This window comes from Euwallacea similis, chromosome 11 (assembly GCF_039881205.1).
Source record: "Euwallacea similis isolate ESF13 chromosome 11, ESF131.1, whole genome shotgun sequence".
Lineage (NCBI taxonomy): Eukaryota > Metazoa > Arthropoda > Insecta > Coleoptera > Curculionidae > Euwallacea > Euwallacea similis.
The window spans coordinates 1,079,703-1,105,485 of NC_089619.1; the positions used below are offsets into that span (position 1 = coordinate 1,079,703).

The 25,783-nt window shown below is 37.1% G+C and overlaps 2 protein-coding genes across 2 annotated transcripts in view; both read left to right on the forward strand.

Moving 5' to 3' along the window:
- Window positions 1-23,603, forward strand: part of LOC136411953 (uncharacterized) — a 57,366-nt gene extending 33,763 nt beyond the window's left edge. Inside the window, 9 exon segments of the mRNA XM_066394755.1 lie at window positions 18,066-18,175; window positions 18,329-18,613; window positions 18,666-19,154; window positions 19,210-19,447; window positions 19,507-21,223; window positions 21,278-22,047; window positions 22,109-22,623; window positions 22,678-22,908; window positions 22,962-23,603. Of these exon segments, the coding sequence (XP_066250852.1) occupies window positions 18,095-18,175; window positions 18,329-18,613; window positions 18,666-19,154; window positions 19,210-19,447; window positions 19,507-21,223; window positions 21,278-22,047; window positions 22,109-22,623; window positions 22,678-22,908; window positions 22,962-23,093 (4,458 nt within the window). The 5' untranslated portion in view covers window positions 18,066-18,094 and the 3' untranslated portion in view covers window positions 23,094-23,603.
- LOC136412239 (putative odorant receptor 85d) lies at window positions 14,362-15,907 on the forward strand. Its single transcript, XM_066395248.1, has 6 exons — window positions 14,362-14,548; window positions 14,604-15,174; window positions 15,228-15,327; window positions 15,405-15,494; window positions 15,648-15,806; window positions 15,857-15,907. Exons 1-6 carry the CDS (start codon window positions 14,362-14,364, stop codon window positions 15,905-15,907), a joined length of 1,158 nt encoding a protein of 385 aa, XP_066251345.1.
- Window positions 23,604-25,783: the final 2,180 nt, after the last annotated feature.

Sequence of the window (25,783 nt, forward strand, 5' to 3'; positions counted from 1 at the left end):
TAGTTTAAAAAGGTAAATAAATAGTCTTATGATGAATTATGCGGGTTGAAACGTTAATAAATGTAAACATATTATACATGGTTCTGTCAAGAATAAAAAGCGCTTTCGAAATATGAAATAAAAATTTCAGGTCCGTATTTAAAATAACAAAATTGATACCAATTACTTAGTTACTAAAAGCTGTGCAATGACGTTCGATATGTCATTTTGTAGAGTAAAAAGTTCTGAAACTTTGTAATTTAAACTTCTTTTCTGCCACAAATAGTGTACGAAATACGAGGGATTGAAGTTTTGGACCATTTTCATACTTTTTCAAATATCTAGGAAACTACTGAAAATGTGGCAACCTTGCAGCGGTTTCCTTAATCAGCTCCATAAGGGGCCAATTTAGTCTAATTTAATCGAAGTTGTAACTCTCACCGTTTCGGAGATAGCAATGGTAGGCACACCAAAAAAAACACCCTGTATATCGGTGAGCTATCAAACTACTGTTCTGAAACACAACTAACTCTGGGCGACCTTCGAAACTAATACCTCCCCACATCATAACAGATCCACCTCTGTAGTCCACAATTCCGACAATGTTGTACTGGGCGTATCACTTTCCAGGACGTCGATACACTCTCGTACGACGATCATAACTAAAAAGGAAAAATCGAGACTTATCCGCAAAGAGAATCCAGTTAACGATCTCCCCAATGTTGGTGCTCTCGGGCAAATTGAAGACGCCGTCTTCGATATTCTCCGGTCAATAAAGGACCGCTTGCAGCTCTATAGGGAGTAATATTCCTTTTTGCTAATTTTCTTCTCACAGTATCTTGATACGAAAGTTACATCGATGAGAAAACTCCTATTGCAGTGCTTGTAATGAATTGACTTCCTAAAAAAGCTTTCAGTTTCAGATCTTGGTTGTTCGTTGTCAATCTTTATCGTCCTTGTCCAAGTCTTCTTTGATCGTTACCAGTGTCCCGGAACCGTGCGAGCGCTCTGGAGACCGCAGATTGTGCCACTCCAGATTATAATGCGATTTGAACTTGGCTGCTTCCGCAAGTGCTACAACAGTTGCATATTTTTCCAGCGAAAAATTTCTCCTCTCATGGACATTTTGGGCCATTTTCTTTGGGAACAAAATTTTAAATTCACAAAATACACTAAAAACAACCATCTAAACGAAGTTAAATAAGGTATACACCTTCAAGCAAAAATTGCTGAAACAGAAGTTTTCAATATCTTGTAAACAACTGTTGTTAAGTTAGAAATGAATACGTAAAAAATTATGAACAAGTTTTAAGAATTTGATTAAATGTAAAATATTGTAGGTTTTGCTGTCATGCAAATAATCTGAAATAAACCCACTCAATAATACGTAAACTGGAAATAGCTCGAATTAAAACCCACATTTACCCGAGAGGAATCACTGACCCATCCAAAGAATCATGCAAATACGGCACCGTTAGCGAGGAAGACTCTTAAGGATAATCGTGTCTTTTCTGGTAATGAGATTGAAGTGCATGTGACCAAAGGCACACGTTGTATCATTAAGACGGTTAAGTGGCCGGAAATGTCTTTGAAAAAAGTTATTTCCACCGCGTTAGCGCGAAGGGAGAGTATCTCAGGAACTCTGAGTGGAATCTCAAAGAAGGAGACCTAATCATAGATAAACATTACGCAATGAAATAGAAGATCAAGGCTACTGCAGATCCGCGGCCTTTTGTACTGTCGCAGGAATGTCGTGTTAACTAGGAAGTTGTATTACGGACGGGAGCGGTCGTGCTTAACGAGGATTTAATTCAGTGGTTCGGGTTTTTGTATCACATAACCAGCTACTTCTGATTTCTGCAATTTTTGCCGCACCTGCTTCCCATGATAGAGGGTCTGATTAATTGATTTTGAAATCACCCTGATTGGTGCAGTGGCGCGTCTAGGCACAGAACAAAGGCGCCTGACCTTAGACCATTCTCGATCAAGGATTAATCTGAGTGGGTTCGTTACAGTTACATTCACTCACTCCACCCATGCATCTTGATTGCAAATTTTAAATTAAAGTATATACACAATTGGTCACGACGTACATTCTTTTGAGTCATTCACAGTGCAATTGAAATGTGGTATGACGAAGTTCAAGAGGTGGTTATAATCAACGAAATAAAACCCGTAAATCAATTTATGCCTCTTCTAGAACAACACGGAACAGTACCATAAAGTACCATTAGCCGGTAAGAATAAGTGGTTTTGGTCATCGGAATATCTCTGCTGTAACTGTACGACCACACCCGCGTCAAAATTACTTCCTTGTTTTTGTTGAAGTTGAAAACCCTTTAGATTTCAGAATTCTCCTTTGGCTTGATGCCAATTAGAGAACGAGCCTATCTCCAATGGACAATAAACTTCAATCTCAGCATTAAGCGCCGTCCTACGGTGCATATTTTACTGCAGAAAATGTTGGCCACCCACATTCTTTGCAAATGGTATCGGAACAAATTCAACTGTTTCTAATGTGTTTGCATGTTCGTGTAATTTGCTATTCCCTTGCGGTTTGCATAATAAAACGCTCTTTATTTAATCGTCTGGTCTACGCAAATTCCACAAGGAAAATGTCAGAGAACGTTCACTTGTTGGTAAAAGGCGGATGCTGGCATTTGCTCCTTTTTTAAGTGAGAATGTGCCTTGTTTCTGTTTCATCGAAACCAAAAGTCGGTTACTCCGTGGAATTATGCAAGAACGAGTAGATGATTAAGATATCTTGATTGTTATTTACTTAACGAGTGCGGAAAGAGGTGCTTTCCCGCACGCTCACTGCAGACAATCAGCCACCGGCGACTGTCTGCTATCTAAGAATAGTCATTTACATAGCAATCGAGGAAAGAAACTCTTAACGTGCTTTTTGGGTACGAGCCGCAGGCGAGGGTGGCAAGCACGCGAGTGTGTTAAGAAAAAAAATATGGTCCGGCCGGGAATCGAACCCGGGTCATCACTGTGGAAACTAGTTACTTCGTTGTTGCAGATCTGCGCGCGGTCAACGCGCATGTATCAAACTCTTTAAGGCCCGCCGCGCACGAGTAACTTGAATTGCTGGTGACTAAATATTGACAAAATTGAAAAGTTCCTGGTTATACTTCGCGTTCGCATGCGAGCGCCTGAATAGTTACCATGGATTTTGTTGAGATAGCATGTGTCTGTGTTTTCATCGCACCTAAAAAAGAAATCAAAACGAAAGAGATATTGGATTCGTCCGATTTTAGGTCGAAGACTTTTCAAGGGACAATTTCATCAGTCGTTTGAGGGATTGAAAGAGTACGCGATAAAATTCTTTGATTGTTACAGTGCAACCTCTTTAATCGAAACGCCACATTGCCAGGCCTGATTCTGACTACCGAATGGTTTGGATTAACGAACACAGAATAAAAATACATATTTTCTAACCATGTATGTATTAATCTGATCTTAAAAAAATATATACAAATCCTAGAACTAGAATTTACTTACGTCTATGAATTATACGGGACATATAAGTCAAAATATGAACCTTCTTAAAACATTTTAAATTATCAAACATGTATGTATGTGTGTATATACGTGTAATCCGCTTATTCTAAAAGCAGACTGACGTCACAAATGAGAACGAATGGTTGCCAACCAACAAATATAGCTTTATCCTTGTTTGTTACAATGCGGTTGGCACGCCTGATTACCCCGTTTTCGGGTTAATCTGAGGAGGCGTTGACACATATTTTCGGAAATTTTGCATTTTAAATTGTCATAATTTTAAAACGACAAAATTTATTTTTTGTTTTTCGATTCTTTTTAAATTCTTTTCAATTCTTTTTATCTATTATTATTTTACATTAAAATCTGTTCTTTTAATAACAAATCTGCAAAATTATGCCGAAACGCTTAATTAGCCGGTGTAAACAATTCGTTGGGTTTTTAATTCAATATTTTCAAAAGGAGCGAGATAACAATGGTCCTTTATTGCCTTCAACCGCAATGCCAGAGGCAGATTTGTTCTATGTTGTTAAAACTGAAAAGTCAATTAAAAAAGCTAGGTAATAAAATGTTCTTGTAGCGTGTAGCTGCAGCTCTTAACTCGAGACATTCTACTGTTCAGCCAATTTCCAAAACGATGAAATCTAGCGAACCACTCTGATTACTCAAGAAAAAACGTGGTGAGGCAAAGAAGGTCATTCATGACCCAACTTTATACGCTGGCGAAATTCGTAATACTATTTATGACTTCTATAAAAACTATAAGTTTAAGAAACTTGTCATCTCTTGTATCTCCGCCAATCTCCTTAATTAAATCACTAAAGACACCACTCATTTTTGAATTATGAGCAAATATTTTTACATTTAATTTAACAATAGAATGTAAATGTTAGGGAAAACAAGTTGTGTTAAATAGTTTTTTGGATGAAGTTTAACGAAAAAAACTGTTCAGTGGCTGTCGTTCATCACTTCGCGTTTTACTAAATGAAATCGGTTGTTAATGGCTAAAAGACGACCCAAGAAGAGAACTCATGGAATGTCCAAACGTAGCGGTAAAGCGTGTCGAATTTTTGCGATCCCTCATGCATGAAAAAAAAGAAGGCTTACGGCAATTCGTTTTTTTTTTTTTGAGTCGAACGTGGATTTTTCAGTAGGGAACAATTAGTCATTCTTGGCAAGACGACAATGCAAAAAGAGTTAGAAAGATTAAAGCAGATGGTAAAAGGCATGTTTTATTCACAGTAAGGTAAATCGTATTTAACATCTAAAATAATTTTTTTTATTCAAACATACCATTCTTCACGCTGGAACTGAAAGTGGTTTTGTCGAAGATGCAGAAACCATATTTTCGTCAAAATCTCACCGATTATCATAATGAAATGAATAGGGACAATTTTCACAAATCATTTGAGGCTCGTTTGTTGAAAAAATCAACTAAACCATTAATTATTATCATTGATAATGTTCCATATCACAGTATGCTGTTAGAGAAAATACCAAATGGAACATGGAATAAATCCAATATTCAGAATTGGCTGCGTACACAAAATATCGGATATTCAACAAATATGTTTAAATGTTTTAGATATTGTTGTGTTAAGTAGACACAAAATTTAAAAACAATTTATTGGTTTCTTAAACATGTGTATTTTTTAGCAACTTTTTGGCATAGAACAATTTTATTACATGTACAACATGTTGGTCCATTGGCTGTATCAACAGTGTACAATTTGGAGGAAGGAAAAATACAGAAATGTTATTATCGTTGTTGGACAACTGAATGGGATGCCGAGATGCATTGTCCAAGATTAAAATTGCTTCTGGACTGAAGTTGAGTTCCTTCATTTTACGATTAATTAATGGTACAAGCTCATTGTGAAACCCTTCAGTAACAACATTTCTGGTTGCCTAAGCTCTCCGTTGGCCTCTGTAATAAATGGGAGCTTCAACGTTTCTAAAAGCCTGGGGTTTTACCTTCTTACCTAGGACCAACAACTTTAATTTGTGAAATCTGGAAGCATTGGAACAAGACATAAAAGTGATCAGTTTTTTGCCAACTTTTCGTCGGGAGGCAGGTTTTTACTTTGAATGGGCTAAGGTTTTGATTGGTAAAACCCTCCAGAAAAGTCCGTTTTCACCGGCATAAAAAATTTTATGTGAAACGAAATTTGTATTCTTTATCAATTGTACAAGCTTTTTTAATAATGACACGACAGCATCATAGTAGCTAGATAGCTATTTTCCACAAACAGTTAACAGGGGAAACCAAATCTATTCTTGAACTTCTGAAGCCAACCAAAACTTACCTTAAAATAATCTTTTTGTGTCATTTTTTTATAGAAAATTCGCCTTCTCGCGAAAGATTTCTCCAGAAATTGGAGAGCCTTCAAAAAAAAGAATTTTTACCACCTGTATATAAAAATATTGAATATGTATAAGATTTACATTTTGTTCTTCTTGCATAAATAATTTAAATAAAACCTTTTCAACTCTAGAATTTGAACTGAACATTAAAATTTCCTATTTAAAAGTCCGAAATCATTTTCATGAAGGTATGCCAGGTTCTCGTTTTTGTGTGTTTTTTTTTTAATATTAGTTACAGTAGCTTTTCCGATGCCATATTTAGAGATATGCTTAAATAGGCTGCACCGGCATCTATATCTTTTAACACTTCATTTTTTTCTTTTAAATCCAGTATTAGGTGCCTTCTTTTTGAGAAGCAAACACAAACCGGATCTCTTACTATCTATACACACGCAATAGGGACGCTAAACAAAATGATCTTAGTGTTAAAACAGAGCGAGGGGACTCCCCAATGACCAACGACAACCCGCAAGTTTTTTCTCATTAATGGTCGAATTACCGAGGTACGAAAATAGTTCCAGAACTATCAGACCTGGCATATAGATGGCGATTTTTTGTACAAAATTTACCTCTAGTACAAAGACTTACAAAACCTTACAACAGTACTACAGTACTACAGTACAAAACCTTAAAAAGTTTATGTCTAAAGTTTGAGGATGCTACGTTGATTTATATCTGTTTTCGAGGCGTTTTTAGAGATTTTGTGAACATAAAAAAAATTTATCATCGATATGTGATAAAATACTTTCATTTGAAAGGTCTTAGTCCGTCCAACATCAAAGCGAAATTAGATTCTACTCTGGAGGAAACTGGTTATTCGTTAACAACTGTACAATGTGAAATGGCAGAATGTAACCGCGGTTGTACGAGTTGCTAAGATGAACTTTGCAGTGGTCGACTTAATGAGGCCATTCCAGAAACTGTGGTCGAAATCCACAAAACTGTACTGGAAGACTGTCGGCTAAAACTGAGCGAGTTACCAGACATGATAGACATTTCAAAAATTATTGTACATCGTATTTTGACCGAAGAATTGGATATGAGAAAGCGGTGCGCAAGATGAGTGCGGCGATTGCTCACAATTGGACAAAAACTCAAAGGAGAGAATCGGCTCCGAAGAAGGCAATAGCCATTCTATTTGCAGGAAAGGTGATTGCGTCAGTTTTTTGGGACACACGTGGGTTCATTTTTATTGACTATCTCCCTAAAGGAAAAACAATAAACGGAGAGTATTATGCAAATTTATTGCAAAGTTTGAGCGAAAAAATTAGGAAAAAGCGACCGCATTTGGCGAAAAAGAAAGTCTTGTTTCATCAAAACAACGCATCAGTTCACATTTCCGACATTGCGACGGCCAAAATCAATCAATTTGGTTTCGAACTTTTCCCACTCCCACCCTATTCGCCAGATTTAATTCCCTCAGATTAATTTCTATTTCCAAACTTGAAAAAATAGCTCGGTGGAAAGAGATTTGCCAATAATGAAGAGGTGGAGTACGAGGTTGTTGCGTATTTTGACACATTCGAAGCTTCTCACTATAAACTAGGTATGGAAGCTATGGAACATCGTTGGGAAAACTGTTGATATTAAAGGAAACTATGTTGAGAAATAATATAATATTTTCCAAAATTTTTTTTTTAATGTTAGGTCGGGTACTTCTGGGACTGTCCTCGTATGTTAACGACGGGTCGCTGATGAAACTAGGTAATTTCCAATATTTGCGGTTATGGTCTGAGGTACCCAACTAGCGCTGGTGGGATGGGTTCAATCGGTGCTTCGGTGTTGCGAAATCACGGCATATATGGGAGATCGTCGGGAGGAATGAGAGGATACTCCAAATTCTCCTCAGTAGCGTCATCACATCTCCCAACGTTTATAACTTGTCCTTATTTATAGGATCTCTATCCAATCAAGTAAATAAATAAAGCGCAAAGCATCAAATAAGATGATAATTATACATCGCATTTTAATAGGTATCTACCCACAGTGATGACGTATTTCCATAACACGCACAAAACACTTTCTCTGGGTCAAGTTTACCTTCACACTCAGACTTTTGATTTTATTGCCTGTCTGATGGGGTGTGGCTGGTTTAAAAGCCTTAACATTTCACTTTGCCTGAGGATCGGCGCTAGTAATCTTTCGCAATCAAAGTACGTTCACCGTTCATCCGTTACTCCAAAATTATATGCAAATATCTCAGGAGATGAGAGCTCAGGCATGTTTGTAAAGAACATTTCTTAGACGTTTCTTTGCTGAGGTACAGAGGCTCTCAAAATCTCTCAATTTAGTAAATTTTTCTTCCACAGTGATGATGTGAATTTTGTACGCAAATGACTCCTCATGACCAGATATTAGAAAGCGGTGTAAGAATCTACAGGTGCGGTTGCAGCAGCAACGCTACAGGTGAAGTTTGAATGTTGAACACTCTGTATCTAAGTACTGAAGCGTTTGTTGTACTTGTTAAGGTTAATAGTAGCAGAACTGACTCCTTCAAATATTTTCGTGTGCTTCTGGAACGCCCTGCATACTCAGTCTACTAGAGAAATGAAAAATTTAACTTCTTGCAAAATTGATGGATCTAAAGAGCTTAACACTAATGCAACACGTATCCAAACTAGCTGATTATGGAATGTTAATGGCCCTTACTCGCGTTATGCAAATAAAAGCCACAAACACCTCGCTGTGTAAATTTTTAATGAGCTTATTAGTATCATTTTAAGGATTTTTTAGCTTTTACACAGAAGTAAGAATAATGAGTATGAAGCAATAAAATTACGAAAGGGAGACTATTCTCGCAGAAAATAAATCTCAAAAGCGTTAAATTAACCAATAAACGTTACCTGGACACGCACACAGGCTAAGTGCATTTTGAAGCATATTAGAGTAAAAAGAACGCGCGAATCATTTGTTGTATCCAAACTCACCTTAACTTCATGTTGAGAAGGTGTGCAGCTTCAATAGGAGCTAACACTCAAGCTTTAAGTGTCTGAAATAAAAGCTCAATTACCATTATGTGGAACTGCAATTAAATTACTGGAAATATGCAAGATCGCGTGAACCGATAAAACTATTACCGCGTAATAGGTAATTAATGGAACCGTTAACTACATAACAAAACGCAGGTTAAAAGCCTACCTTTACTTAACCGTTACGCAAGAAATTAATACAACTAACATAACAATTGTTCATAAATATTTGTGGAAACTGTAGATAAATCTTTTTTGCTTTCTAGTGGTTTGACTCAGTAGAAACGGGTCAATCAAGAGGGGAAATATTTGCATTAATTTTATACTTTCTCGTCATTACTTAGCGCCGTTTAGATGGAGATTAGTGCTAAAAATAGCCGTTAATGCCGTCTGTTTCCTTTTTCGACGTTTTGAAATCAGAATTGTATAATGCCAGTTGCATTTGTAAGCGCGGCTGTTTGTTTCAGCAATTAACATGCCGCATATTTATTCAGAACTAAAAACATTCAATTTTGCCGATTGGGGCAATATACATATTATGAATTACTGATTAATCTATACATGGTATCCGGAAATAATGTCGAAATTATTTGAGAGGTTATTCTAGAGATTAAAATAATGACAAAAGTTCTTATAAATATACCCAAAAAATTACTTTTTAAATGGGCTAAAATCCCTTCAAGGGGGAACTCTGAAGATGTTTTTTCGCAATATTTTCGAAATGGTGTACGTTAAAATTATGAAATTCGGTATATTTTAATAAATTGGAATGGGATTTTTTTTTGTATTAATAATTGCAGCTTTTAGTCAGAGACGTCACGTATAGGGGATCCGCTAGGTAAATGTTGCCCTAACATTTTTGAAATAAAATTATTAAATCGCAAATATTTTTAAGTGTCCTTATTTCAGCTCATTAGCATAGACCATTTTCCAGAAAAATTAGTTTTTATAAACCGATGCACGATTACATGGACATCGAAGTGCATCTTAATGAACATAGTAGGCATGTTTGTAATAGAAATATTTTTCATTAGCCCGCAATAACGAGACTAATATTTTTAAGAATTTATCATTTATTTATAATAAATTTTGAAAATGGCCTCCGTTCATCTTAATACATCTTCTAATTCCTTTCGAAAATGTTGCGAAAAAACCTTGTTCTGAATTCCCCTTTTAAAAAGTTCTAACTCCTATAAGAAGTAGTTTTTGGGGTATGTTTAAAAGAATTTTTTTAATTATTTTAATTTCTAGAATCGTCTCCTAAAACATTTTGACGTTATGTTCGGACACCCTGGATGGGGGTGTCTCGAAACTTGATGGCCGAAACAGTATATTAAAAAAAAATCCTTTGTCTAGATCATTTTTTTATTTCCCAGGAGCTGTATAATAAAATTAAAACATAATCTTGATTTTCTGTTTTTGGTAGCCAAGAATTTTTGGAACATCGTGTATACTGTATGTCTCTCAGAGGTGGTTCATCCCTATCAACTTTGAATTTTTCTTAAAGGATTTTTTACATTTTCTATTTTAATCGGAAATTATATCAATATTTGAATTTTAAATGGGAGACTTGTAGGGAATACTTTTCTCTCAAGATTTTGTTGTTTATCTATGGCCACCTAATTTCGGGACACACGCTATAAATTTTCAACGACAAATTTCAATAACTATTCAATTATTATAAATTACTAATTTCTATAATTTTGTCTATTTTGGGGTTGAACTAGTTGGTTATTCAGGTTTTTAAGTGGAAAAGTTAGAGAGAAGAGCTTTAAGCAGGCAGGCCATTTGTATAACATAAGTGACAAGTGAAAAGGGGCGTGCAAAAAAAAAAACAATTCTTTCGTGTTTTATTGCCAAATTTTACCGCTAGTAACCGTGATGAAGAAAGGCGTATGACCCTTCGGTAATCAGTCATTCACTCTAGCAGTTTCGCCATAAAAACACTTTTCACTTTCTTACGCTTCATTGTACCTGACGACCCACAAACGAAGAGATTGAAGCTGATAAAGGAACTCTACTCTTCATTTCCTGTGAAAACAATAAAAACGTCGTGGCATCCCATTGTCTTCAAGAATCCATTGTTGTTCGTCTACAGATCTAGTAGTAGCTTATATTACAATGTAGAATTTAATGAATAGCTGTGCAGGAACAATGGCGCTACCTATGGGAAACTGCCCTTCTCAAGGCTCCTTTGTCAATATTCGAGTTAGTTTTTGACACTCCTGACGTAGTGTGGAACGCGATGGGTCAATAAAACAAACATTTCTAAAGTCATTAAATTATTCCTATTAAGTACGATTTTCTCCTTGGCATTGCAAAACAGTACCGGTCTCTTCCTAATTTGTCTTAAGCAATATATATTGTTCTATGACATTGGCAATGATTCAAACGATGGCTTTCACGAAGAAGCGGCGTACTTTCTTAGTGAGCCGAGAGAGCAGCTTGTTGCGACTTGCGTTCGCATTGTGGCTTTTTTCGATTGACTGATATTGAATTTTGCGAATTCCAACTAACTCATCACTTCAGACGAAACCACTGAAAGTGAATAATGCCCACCATTCTCGGAGTCATGCAAATCAATTTTTTAAACGTCCATTGAAAACGAATGTGCCGACTTTAATTTATTTAATAACGCCATTATGTGCAGTTCAGCAGTCGGAATATGCTTAACGTTGTAAAGAAAAGTTGATTCAGTAACAAGAAATGCGAAACGAGAGCAATAAACCTGATTTATTTACTGTCACAGCTGAATGATAATGATTATCCGAATTCCCCTTCAGTATTTTTCTAAGTAATGTTACAAAAGGCAAAACCTCTTGGATGTGTTAGTGCAAAGTTACGAACAAAGGTCTTTATTCAAATTAGCGTCTGATGCCTGTTTTCCTTCGTTCAGATTCTTAGTATACTGCAATCAGTTCTAATTTCTATGCTAATTTAATAGAACCCTGATCCGCCGTTATGGCCAGGATTGCTGCAGCAAAGTGTCGGTATAAAACTACATACACAAATAGTTATGTAGAAGTATCTGAAGACTCAACTTACTGAGAAACACTTATACAATGTGGCCCAAGTTGGACGTACATATACGCATATGTGGGTATCTTGGGAACTGCAAGAGGTGGAAAAATGGTTAAAGTCGAAAAGTTGGAGAGTCTTTAACAACCAGGTCAATGTCGGTTTCAAAACGGTTTTGCTTAACATGATTTTAAAATTTTCAGTTTTTGAGTTGGTTAGGAAAAAACAGAAGAGTTTTCCAAAAAATATTTTCGAATCTTCTTTAGATCTGTAAGAAGGTACATGCAATCAGTGACTGCTTCTGAATAAATGATAGCGGAGGTGCTATGTCCAATAATTCTTTTTTTAGGCGGACGAATTTTTGGGTTTTAGAATGTACTTAGTACCACCCTGTCGAGTTTGGATCCGAAAGTGAAACGCTGATATGCATCAAAACAAATTTTATTTGCGTATAATTACGTGACGACCTCTGGGAAAACAGCTTCAATGGACCAAATGAAAGTGATTAAGCAGATTTCGCGTGTTTCACTTTTAATATTTTCAAAGGTCAATGGCAACGTCAACAATGGTAGCCATTGTTCTTAGCGCTTTATTATTAAAATTTATAACTAGCTTCAAGTTTACTCGAGTTTCGGCTACGTGCCTAATTATTAAAGGGAAATTAATTTAACGAAATAACTTTAAGTGAAACTTTCCAGTTAAAATACATAAGTAGCTTCTTATGTCTCCAAATATGCTTTTAATAGTTCTTACAGGTCCATTTAGTGCAACATGAACCGATTTCTTCAACTTCAGTGGTCGATAGAGAAACGATAAATAATATGAGTTTGCTTTATTAACATAGTACCTCTAAATTGCCTCGTTTTTGAAATATGGAGTATGAAAATTTTTATGAAAAAAAAATGTTTAGATTTCTCTCTATTTTTGCAGGGCGTCCCTGAAATGATTTTTCAACTCTTGACGAAAAATTCCTTAACCCAGAATAAGGTATTTTAGGCAAACTTGCCTGTCTTCAATGTTAGTACGTTTTTACGCTACAAGACGCCAAAGCTCTCAAATTAATAAGGTTTTTTTTTTAAATAATTACTAAATGTTTTCATCGATTTTAACAAATTTTGAAACCAAGAGTTGCTACATAAATTGACGTGTTTTAACGTAAACGGGGCGTTTTTTTTAATGCTTGAAAATATTAAAAGTGGCGCGTGGTCCGTAAATAAAAGTTCGTATTTTTGTTACCCCCTGTAGAAATTACATTATTTTTCTTACCGCAAGCTGACTTTATTTTGAAACTTTTTTTCTCTTGCAAAATTTCCGCCGCACATATAATTTTTCTACAAAAAAAATATCTACGATACCTGGTAACCATCATTGCTATTTAGGCGGAATGAGAACATGAAAAAAATTTTTATTTTAAATAAATAACAACTTAATTTGATTCTTATAACAAATTTTCAAAATATTGGCCGTTTTCTTGAATATGTAAATAAATTCCTTTCAAAAAATTAATCTTTACTTTGAGCATTGTATCGGGCCTTTTTTAACATTATTTTCAGAACAATGATGAATTGAAAGGTATTTAAAATAATTTTTTGTAGAGAAATTGTATGTCTGGCGAAAATTTTACAAAAAACAAAAAAGTTTCAAGATAAAGTGAGCTAGTGGCAGAAAAAAAATGATAGTTAATCATACTGGGGGAAAGAAAAATACACACCTTTGTTCATAGACCCTGCACCATTTTAAATATTTTCACGCATTAAAAAAAGATCTATCTTACGTTAAAACACACCAATTTATGTAGTAACGCTTAATTCCAAAATTAATGAAAATTGATAAAAGCGTTTAGCAATTACTTCGAAAAAACGATATTATATAGGAAATTTAGTGCCCTGTAGCAGCAAAACAAAGCAACATGGGATATAAGTAAATTTGCTTAAAATGCCTTATTTTTGGTTAAGGAATTTTTAGTCAAGCGTTGAGTAGCCATTTTATGAACACCCAGTATAACAATTATTTCTCTATGAGAATTGTTTCTGATCATCATCAATGATTCCAATCAAGGGGAAGGGTGAAGGGGGATACTAAAGTGACCCTTTGTCTTATCAGACTTTCAAATAAATTGATTCGGTTCTAAATCAGGTATTGTATTTAAGCACACATGAGAATACAAAAGAATCGGAACATAATGTGATGTTACACGTTGAAAATCGATGTTATAAGCAGGAATAGGTGGATTTTTTTGACCCATTAGTTTAATGAATTATTTCTGATTCACTTACTTTATTTTTTCCTTTTATTTATGCCATGCAGTTTTTTAATAAAGTTACAACTCCTTTCCAATTTTCATTCCTACAGGGGCCCCTAATTTCAGGCTTTGTAACTCTGTTTCTAAATCAGCCTATTAATTTTAACCAGGCCTCAAGTTTACAAGGAACGTCCCCTCATTCCCCTCAGCTTACATAAAAGCAAAACTTGATCGAATAATATCCGATCATCCTACTCTCCCAGTAGTATTACATGAGGAAACATGTATTCTCCAGGCAAAAATAAGCCCTTCTACTACACCCTAATTTTACTCAAATTATTTTTGTGGTACCCCTTAAAGAGCGACCGTCTCTATATGAGAATATTCTTTTCTTTCTCTTGCTTATTGCGACTAATGTCGTTTCTTACAGCTTTAGGAACATTGGCTCACCTGGTAATAGTCATTAGGGGTGATGTTTTTCCGTCACCAATAACATAGGCAGCTCTAACTGAAGCTTCTTGTAGATAAAGTTGACGTCGACATCAGCGAAGATATAGGCGATCTCTCGGGCTTTATAGGATGTATGGTCGTTTGCCTATCTTTTTTGACCCAGCATTCACGATGGTGCAACTTCTTTAAAAGACTGCTCAACTTCAAGCATTTCGGTACTCCTCCGACGTACCAGGCAGTGGTCCAAAAAGGCAACTTGGGCACCTTAGTCTGCATCGTTTATACTATCCCAGGAATGTTTTGGTATTGTTACTTGACCTACAAGGATATTCCACTCTGTGAAGTACAAAATAGGAGGTTGGGGCGAAAGGAACCATGCGGTATGGTGAATCCAACATGGATGCCTCACAGTCAAATGGAGGGGACTCCATTTTTCGTGTGGTATTTGCTGCAATCCTTCGGGATTTTCATATACCTGCCTTCATCCTTTGCAATCTGTTCTATTCCTATGGAGGCGGTGGGAATCATTATCTCTAGAATCGACCATTTGAGAGCAAAATTTAAGGACCTTCTCAAACTCCGAGATAGGAGTATCTACAAAAAGCAGATCCAGTATTGTGTGAGCTATCACCAAGACATTATTGAGTAATCTAAGAGTTTTATGTTATTTTTAAACAATTCTAATGATATTCCTGCAGAGTCAGTAAGGAGCTAAGTGCACTCGTTAAATCGACTATGGGAAGTCTTCTGTTAACAGCGGCAGTAGTAATCGGTTCTTTGGGAAGCCAAGTCATTAAGGTAAACCCACAATTTCTTGCGAAGTGTATCGCGTTGTACGCATCCTCTTGAAATGGTAGATCAACTTGGTTTTATAGGCGTCAACTCCGAAGGCCATTAGTTTTATAATGGGGTATGTGGCAGCAATGTTCCTTGTCTGTCACGCTGGTCAACGCTTGATTGATGAGGTAATTTCTCAGCTATAATCTGCTTTTCCTGGCGTCAATCGAATTTAATTTACATCTTTGTGTATGGTCGTAATATAAAACAATTAATACTATCGATAGCTCCTTTAGCGGTTTTTTCAGATGTGTCTATAATTTTTTTAATGGAATTTATAGAGCTTAAACTTGACCGACGAAGTATATAATACGCAGTGGTATCGAGTAGACCCATCTTTCAGGAAAGATTTTACATTTATCTTAGCAAGATGTCAGAAACCCTTATCCATGCCTGGACCCGCGTCCATAGGCGCTGCTAATTATGGACTGTTTCTCATTGTGAGTGTCCGTTATTTTAATAATTTCCGTCTCTTAGGGGCAATTTTTAGGTGATAAAAACATCATACTCCTATCTCACCCTGCTCAATGAAATGATATAATCAATTTAGCCTCAATTCCAATAAAGCCAGCTTAACAATACCCGCTATTATGAATTACAGTACATGCATTTTTATTCGAAACTTGTTTGTTTATTTGTTGTATTGAGGTTAATTAATCCAATAACATTGCCTGTTTCATAACGTAATTACTGGAAAATAAATAAACCTTTTAGTTATATCGCGCTAATTTATCAAATAGCTTTATACCAAATTGGGATTTGCCATAAATGCATCAGCGATATGCTTTTAGTATGGGGGAGACAGGCATGAGTGGATTTTGTTTCAGGCGGTTAATCCCAATATACAAAAAGACATAGAAACTGATGCTTTTCAATCATTTCAATAAATGGTGCTACTCTTGGATTTGTTTTTCCGTTAATCCTTGATCTAGTTTGAAAATGGATAAAAAAACTCATCTCCAGTAGGTGACTAAAATTTTTCAGGGACCTGAGGATCTCTAATATTTCCATTTATTTTTCGCGTTTTATTTGGTGCCGAAAACGGATTCCAAGGCTACAGGATCTCGATTGAGATGTCCATAATCTATAAAGGACCCATATCAGTCCACTGAACCGAAAGACGGCATATCGAAAATTTCGAATTTTTTCCAAAAATTGTCAAAAGAGGGGAGGTACCCTTTTTGCAACTTTTCAAACTTCGAGCGCCGATCTTTCGATAACTCGAGGGGCAATTTCAAATTAATCGTCTCCATGCGCTCTATAACCCAATGTAAAACTCTTTCCGAAATTTCCTTTAGTTTTTAAGATACGGCGTCACTTTGATACCTAGTTTTGTAATTTTTTGATGATGAAAATGGAGGTTTGGGAAAAGTGCCTTTCCAAGATTCTAGGACCTTAATAAAGGTATTCCCATGGTCAATGTAAGCCCCATATTACTCCATTAAACAGAAAAACGGTACATTGAAAAATCGAATTTTTCCTGAAAATTGTCAAAGGGAAAGAGGTACCATTTTTCGCCATTTTTCATACTTCGAACGTCTATATCTAGGAAACGCATGAATCGATTACCTTAAAACATATCTCAACCCTTTATAAACCGATTTGCAAGATTTTCTTTATTTTCTGAGATGCGAGGTCACGTTAGTACCATTTCAAGTGAGTATTCATGTATCAAAGAAAACTATTACCTAGTTCATTTTAAGACGCCCTTCAAGCTCTTGCCCATAAAGATCCTGCCTGCCAGTTCTTGAAGCTTGCTGGTGTGGAAATGCCGAATTGCAAGAATGTGAAAATCATATGATACGTGACGTAGAGCTATGAAAGTTGTGAATTTGAGTTTTCTTCTGTGTGATAAAGGAAACTTCCACCTTAGGAATTTGATTTACTATTGCAGTTCATACAATAATATCGCGGAATAAGGATCGTTCAACAAGCTATGGGCAAAAATGAATGGTGGGGTTAAACTCAACATTTTAAGAATGATATCAATGTACTCTATTCAAGTAAAAATTGATTTTTTGGCTCATTGGGTAGCTAATTGAGTTGAGGATGAGATCAAGTTGCCTTGTCTTCGAATTCGTTCTATTTCTGTATACTTACAAGGTCAATAAACGGTTACTGCAGATTGGTATACAACCATTTGCTTGCCGGAAGTTATCGATGAGATGATTAACAAAACCAACCTTAAACGACTGATTATCCTCCTCTAACATATTATAAGTTCGCACACAGTTCTCAAGACAATGGAATTTTTAACGCAAAAAATGTCAAATTGTTAGACTATCCTTCGTACAGTTCCGACCTAAGTCCTAACGATTTCTTTATCTTTCCGAAAATCAAGAACGGACTGTGTGGTCAAAGGTTCCAGTTGTCAGAAGCGCTCAACGTCTTTAAGAACGTCATTTTAACTACCTACAAACGAGTGGAATAACTGCTTCCAGAAATTGTTCCGATGCATGCAAAAGTGTATTGATCTTCGTGGAGAACACTTCGAAAAACAATAAAGCCTTTGAAGACTATCTACTGTTTTATTTTAGCTCTATATGCGAAATTTAAAAGACAGCCCTCTTACCATCAGTTAAATCGCCTTGCCTTGCGTAGAGTATTTATTAGGTTCTTAACGTTGAGGGAAGATATATTATTTTCTATGATATCTCCTTTTTAACCATATCCCTAACCATCATCATCTTTTTTTTCAGTGACATGTTAGCACAAAGTTTAGACTTCTATGGCAGCTTTGGTTAGCCATGCAATGCATCGATTTCCCACGTCACCTCTGGATGCCGTTCACTCTTCTTATGGTTTAAGGGTGAGTTACTTGAGACTCGTCTATCTTAGTCTTCTTGCCGGTAATGTTTCACAATTTTACTAAGTTCAATTAAAACGGGCTTTTTAGAGTGACTCAATATTACAAAAATATCAATTTTCAATCCATTAATCAATGAATTCTCAATTTCTATAGAGAGAAGGCAGCAACCGCGTCGGCGGTGCCGGTGGTGACGTCGCCGACCGATCTTCATCCACAACAGGAGCTCTATCGCGATCCATGAGGTACGCGGAACCCTGGCTCTATGGCACCGTACGTGCTTCTGGTGGGTTGCTTCTGGCACCAGCTTTGGTGCTCTGCCAGTGTCCTGATTATCTCACTGGCAGTAAACGATCCTCATCCAAGAAGTCACCTTACATGTGCAAGAAATGCAAAGGTACCAGGCTGCCTCTCTCTCCCGGGGACTCAAAGTTTGGAACTGTGAGTTTTTAGTTTCTGTGCTGTCGAATCTCTCGATTTAACGATGTTTTAGGTACGATGTTATTCCACCAGTCAGCAGATGGTACCCAGCACCCCTGTGCGTGCTGGAACCGTTCGAGCTACTTCATCCGTGAGGCCCTCGATACTACCAACTGCGGATCCCTACGACTTGATGCGGAGATCAAGACTATCGGTGCCAGAAACTACTTCCAGCGTATCACCTTTTCGAGAAAAGACCAAATCTGCCAGCCACAAAAAATATTCAAATGGCAAAGTCACGTTCGGGCGGAAGTCGATTTTGGAATGCGACATTAATCCGTATGAACTAATGGCTAATGAAAAACAAGTGGAGGCCTCAAAGCCCAAGAACGTAGACAACGATCAGCGCATTAAGTTGCGAAAAGGTGCAGATGTTCAACTGGAGTATGAAGATGTGCAAGTTCCTAAAAATTGCAATAGGCACACGACCAAAGTTTCAGCCAAACAGGCATCACAAACTAAACTTTCTAAGACTTCCAAGAAGTATTCGCCAGTACGTTTGGTAAGTTCAACTCTGCTCTACTGATACTGCGCTTATCACTATTTCCCTTCACTAGATATCAACGCCTACCACCTCAGATAAAGAGCCAGATTACTCCTACAATGCTTTGACTGCGAGTCGATTTAAGTCCATTTTGAAGAAAAGGGGCTCAAATTATAACAGCGATTCTTCGCCCTACTCTGATGTCGAAGAAGCTGTCAGCCCCTCGTCTACTAGAAAGGCTGGATCCAAGTTTTACATCCCAGTACCCCTTCCTCTGACACCAAGGAAGAAGGTCCAATTTGTAGATCCAGGTCTCCAAAGAACGTCTGAAGTCAACCCTTACTTATTATAATAAATTCTAATTTTGTAGGTAAAAATGACAGCAGTGAGGAAGATGATAAGGCGCCAATTCCCAAAGTTGTTGATGTGATTGATGTGGAGGAAGGTCGAGCCGAAGTAGAACCACTTGAAAGCTTTAGTAAAACCAACGAGGACAATGAAGACGAAGATGAAGTCTTCGAAGATGCCTTGGAACACATTGAAACTAACAACAACACTAGCAAAGTGGAGGATGAATTGCTGATACAGCATATGGAGAAAGCACCCACGGTATCATCGAACAGTGAAGATAAAAAGGCACCAAAAATCTATCGTAGTAATAGCGACTGCATCAGCGACACTCTACGAAACGTCAATTTTTACGATACTATGGCCTTGCGGTCTAGAAAGCGTAGCGACTCTAGAATAGTTTTTTCCGACAAAGACTTGGCAAAATTGGACGGGATTATTCCTAAAAAACGCCAAACGAGCCCTGCGAAACAAAGACCGAATACACCGCCTCCCCTACCACCAACCGTTGTAAAGAAAACCGAAGATGAAAATCCAGTTGAAGTCGTCAAACTGCCCACTGAAATAGTAAATTCGCACAAAATTTCCATATCAAGCGTTGTTGAGAGCACCTTTGATAACTTTGTAAAAACTGAAACAAGCATTGAGTCGCCAGTACCGCCATCGGCTCCTCCAAGAAAAAGGAGCAGCAATAAGCAGCCTTCAGTCAACATCATCACCTTTTCAGAAGTTCCGCCAGCATCGATTACTCTGGAATCTCCTACTGTCAATAAAACCATCGTGGAAATTAAGCCGCCTACCCCTATGCACAAGATCAAAATCAAGAATGAGTTCCCAGAGTACACAGATGTGAGCTGCATAGAGAATGTTGCCATGTTTGACAATCATCAGCGAAAAACCTCTATTTTGATTAGTGGAAATGATTGCTATTCTACGGTGATCAACGATAACGTCCCCTTGTACCAATCTTCCGTAGTGGTCAATGACGATTGCTTACCAGTTCAGGTTAACACCAGCAACAATAGTAGCCGGATTTATATCACCGGGACTTTCATCTCTGGGGTAGAGTCAAGCCAAAGTTCAACGAAGGAAGAGGAGACTCAGCAGAATCTTCAACACATTTCTGAAAATAACACGCGATCTCAATCAACCCCTGTAGACTTACATTCAGTGTCTTCGTCTGAACTCCTCAAAGAACTTCTTCGAGACCCTGTCGAAGCTGTGCGGCACAATCTAGTCCCCCATGTCTGTGGCAAGTCAGACGTGGCTAGGCGACAACGAGACCTTAAGTTTCCCAAGCACACCTCTCCTCTTGGTAAGGCTGAGTCTCTTCTGGAGTACCCCCTTGAAGACACCAACATTCCTACCTCAGTGGAAGACTCATTTTTGAGATTAAGAAAGTATGAGTCTGTTGAGTACGATGCTGCATCAGAGGATGGCGGTTCCAGTCAGTATGAACTTATGGATCAAAGTTCAGAGTGCTACACTGACCATAGCAATCGAAGCTCCGTCACTGAAGAGGAGCTGGTTAATAGGACCAAATTTTATGAGCTTTTGGCTGAAACTGGGAACATTGAGGTGTCTGAAGGGGACGATCATCATTATGAAAGTATCAAAGTCAGTAATGGCAACAGCGACCCTATTTATGAGGAGATCGAGATGCCTCCACCACTGCCCACGAATCCTCCTCCGTCGCTAATTTTGGACGATTTGCATTTAGACAAAGAGTACACCACCAGGTAACTTTAGTCATTGTATGGTGTGCTAGAGTGTGTACTAAGTCTTCTTATTAGGTCAATCTTCGAGGGCGCGTCTAAGTACGACATTCTCAGCTACCTGGTGGACGCTAAGGAACGCGGAATTGAACAGGAGGAAGGCTATACGTACCATTACCCTTCTAATTCCGGCCCAGATGACGAAACCAAAGAGCCTTACAATAGGATGTCCCATATGAGCACAGTTAGTGATTCTAGCGAGGACAATTCCTTAATAATCTCAGGCAGGTCTTAATGTCTTCTTTATTGCAATGACTAACTACATATTTTTACAGATGACAAAGTAACTTTCCAAAAAGCAGCTGAAGTGGAGCGCAACGACTCAGGGGTAGGCTCAGAAACCAGCAAATCAAGTCTGAGCAAATATCGCATCAAACCCGAAGTGCTCGCCTCATGTGAAGACTGTGATTCATCTTTAGACTCCAAAACCGAAAACGAGCCTCTGCTATGCAGGAAATGCATCAAGAAGCGTTCAGAACGGAAAGAGATCATCACAGAAATAGTGGAGACTGAAGAGAAATACAGCAGAGACCTGCAAATAATCTTGGAGGAGTTTTATCAGCCCATGTTGGTAGCTGGGTTGCTGACCCCTGAGCAGCTGTCGGCTATTTTCTTAAACACTGAGGAACTGCTGGAAAATAGCCAGGCTTTAGCTGAGAGGCTCAGAGATGCTGTGGAGATTGCTTTAGAGCAAGGGGACGATGACCTTCTTACTGTAAATATTGGTAAACTGTTCCTAGAAGCTGCACCTATGCTGCATGCATTTGAAACCTACTGTATTAGGCAAGGTAAGACAAAATCCCTCAGTTTTGTACTTGTTTGGTAACGTTCAGGGAGAATGTCTTCTAGGTAATGCCAGTCTTCTATTAGCCAGCTTAGAGAAAGACAAAGAGCTGCTGAGAATCTTTCTCAGGGTGTCTCAGATGGAAAACACAATGCTACGCAGAATGAATCTGAACTCCTTCTTGATGGTACCAGTCCAGCGAGTTACCAAATATCCGCTTCTATTGGCCAGACTATATAAGGTCACTCCGACTCATCATGATACTCGGGAACAACTGCGGGAGTCTCAGCACAAGATCGAGTTGCATTTGAACCACATGAATTCTGAGACGAAGGACGTGCCTAGTAAGCTCTGGAGAAGGATTGGCAGCAACCCCGTTCGTAGATCTAGTGCGGAAATGGACTTGGTAAACATCAAGCTGAGGAAAATTGCAGTGGATGTGCTAGAGTGGAACCATGAGGAAGCCCGGTTTGTTTTGGAGGGGAAGCTCTTATTTACTCAGCCTACGGATAACAACTGGAGGAAGGGCAGGACCATCAAGCTCACTCCTGTGAATGCCTTGTTGGTGATTAATGGCAAAGTAATCTTATTGATTTTGGATGGAAATCAGTTATAGGGTTAATCTTACTTTCAGACGCAAGCAAAATCACCAGCTGAGAAAACTGAAGAGAACAGTCTGGTTTTCTCGGCGAGGAATTCGGGAGTAAGGGAGGCAGCGTTGCTGCTGGTGAGGGACAAGAATGGTAGATATTCATTGCTCAGAGACCCACTTTACCTTGACCGGTGTGTCATTGCTGCTGACCCCGCTTGGCAAAGCTACTTTGAGGTACAGGAACTGCTGAATAAGGATACCTTCATATTCAAGGTGAGGCGCGAAATGTAACAAATGATCGGGCATAATTGATAAATGTTTTTAAGGCCGAGGATGAAGATCAAACCCATTTATGGTACCGCAAGCTTCAATATCACGCCCAGGGAATGGGAACCTGGAGAAAACGACGAAACGCCCTTGCCAATATTATGATAAATGGGATGGGGCTTCGTTCATAGCGGTCATAGATCTGTGTATTAGGTACACCAGTTCCTTACAGGGTAGTCCAAATCCAGCAGGAAATTTGAAATATATCGATCAGTTATCAATAAAATTAGCTATTTCTTTCGTATAGGTATAATGTAATTTTATTAAAGTCTTCTTTACCTAAGAGTATTTTGGAATGTAGGTACTGATGTCAATTACGTTATGTATTTTAATTTTTTGTATATAATTTATATAGGATTCGTTGAAAATTAGTTCGTATAAAAATAGTAATTGTTAGCTGTGATATTTCGGTTTGGGTAAAGGCTCTATATTACAGATTTTTTTCTAATATAATTATGTACCTAAATTAACATCGAACTACTCGTAAAAACGTTCTTTAGCTGTAATCCCTTACAATAAGTTTTTGACTTACATAGGTACTTAGATTATTTAACTTACTGATGCTATTTTATTATTGTGTCTAATCGATGTATTAAATTGCAATAAAATTTAAAATTCAGAAGTAAGAAATTCCATTTCATCTCAATCCTTCTTCCAAATTTGTGAAAGTAGTGAATTAGCTATAGAGGAAGAGTAATTAGTAATTTACAGTTCCTAAGTATAAGTAATTAACCGGTTAATTAAGATAATTACATGTAATTAATCATAATTAATGACCAATTTATTATTTCAGTTTCCAACGAACCAATAATAATTTCGAATTAAAAACCTAACTGCCTGAAAATAGTAATCATATCACTCGTTAGATCGCGATTCGACAGTGGTCTAGTCCAGGTCCAATATCGTAACATCGAACATTCATCTTGTATTATTGAGATCGTTACTTGAGTTGATCGGACCATGACCTGACCGATAATATGAATTGTCCGTTAAGGTGATATAAAAAAACTTGTTTTCAACTCGTTTCATCTCTGAAGATCTTTTGCCACACAACGATCATGAATGGATCAAATCTGGTATCAAATTAGGCCTTTTCCCAAAACAAATGAAAAGAAAAAAAGTAGATTGTTCTGTAACAATGTTGGATAGCACATTTGTCCTGCAATTCCGTCATAAAATTTAATTTATTCTCTCCGCCACTGCGCTGGGTTCGAGCCACTGTACTTTTCACGTTTAATTCCAAAATAATTCGTTGTTTAGAAACGATATACGAAACACAATTTATTAGCGAAATATGACTGTTTAAGTGTAGGAACATGATGCATCGTTTTAAAGGAAATTTAATTTTCTTTCAGCGCATTTGCTAATATACAGGATGTCCTATTTAAATAAACGCACTTTATATGTGTTTGGTGTAATGGACCTTGGAACAGTAAAGTCAGGAACAATTTAGGAAATAATTTATTTCATCGTTAAATAATGCACCTCAATCAAGTTTGCAAAAATGAAGAACTCGGTTAACGAAGTCAACGGCACAATTCGACCAAAAGGGCGTTTACAAGTTTTACAAAGTTCTTACGTAGGTGGTTTGACAAGTCTCCGACCTCAACATGAATTAAGTTTCTTTATTATGCACAATTGTCGTTTTTTACTGTTTTATTGTACAAAAAACTAACATACAACTATCAGACTCGCAGCATAACTGTTCGCAGAAAATTATGAGGAAGAAGGATGCATTTCTAATGGTTAAGGGCGGTTTTATATTGTCCCTTCTGGCTAGGTCCTAATGGGCTCCATTTGCCCATGGCGCCAGGCGTCTTTACACTGCATATTTGATAAGACAAAAGATGCTATGAAAACCAGAAGACCATAGGATAACGCAGCTGGTCCCAGGGCAAAATAGATGGTTACATAAGTGCTGAAAAAAAATTTACAAAATTTTAAAAAATTAAAAAAATTTTTCCCTATTTTTGTTAGGTCGAACAATCTCCAGAGTTTCTACTTTTTCTGAAAACATTTGTTGTATTTCAAAATGTGTGGGTCGCATTTTCTAATTTTGCCCAGAGGAAGCCGGCGCTCCTTTTGCGATCGATTTTTCTCCCTGGTTGCATTTGCATTAATTAAATAAATTACATATTTTGCAACAGTTTATTCACATTTTTTTTGACATAATTTAGTTGAATAATTTCCCAAAGCTAAATATAATATGTCGATTTTCGCGTATCGTGTAAGAAGATATGTACTTTAGTTATTTTATTAAGTCCAGTTTCTATAAAATATTAGCAAAATCCATATACATTCGCGAATCATATTGAAGCTTAAACCACTATTTTGCAATTTTAATAGCATTTTTAAAGGAAAAATTGAATACTTGAAAAACCATTACATTAATTTAAACTTCTACTCGTACTGCTGTTCCCCATAACAATTTTCCTTCAGATTAATTGCTCTTGCAATAAACTGGACAGCAATTTGGTCTCTTTATTATAAACAATTAAACTAACGCAACCTTGCATATTTTTATACCTAAGTTTTAAAAAACGACTTTGCTCAAATTCGACGTTTAAACTCTCAGTTTTTTAATAAATTTAGAAGGGCTTATAGTTATTTGTCCAAAAAATACCTGTTCAAGGGAGAAGTAAAATTTTTTATTTTACAAAAAATTTTATTTATAAACTCAAAGGTTTTCAAAAAATGTCACATAACTATTCGGTCCGTGTTAAAAAAAATTCCTCTTATGACGGTGCCCACGAAAAAGTCAAATTTGTGTTTGCAAATTTTGCTGAGAAATTCTGAATCAGTATTAAAAAAGGGTAAAACA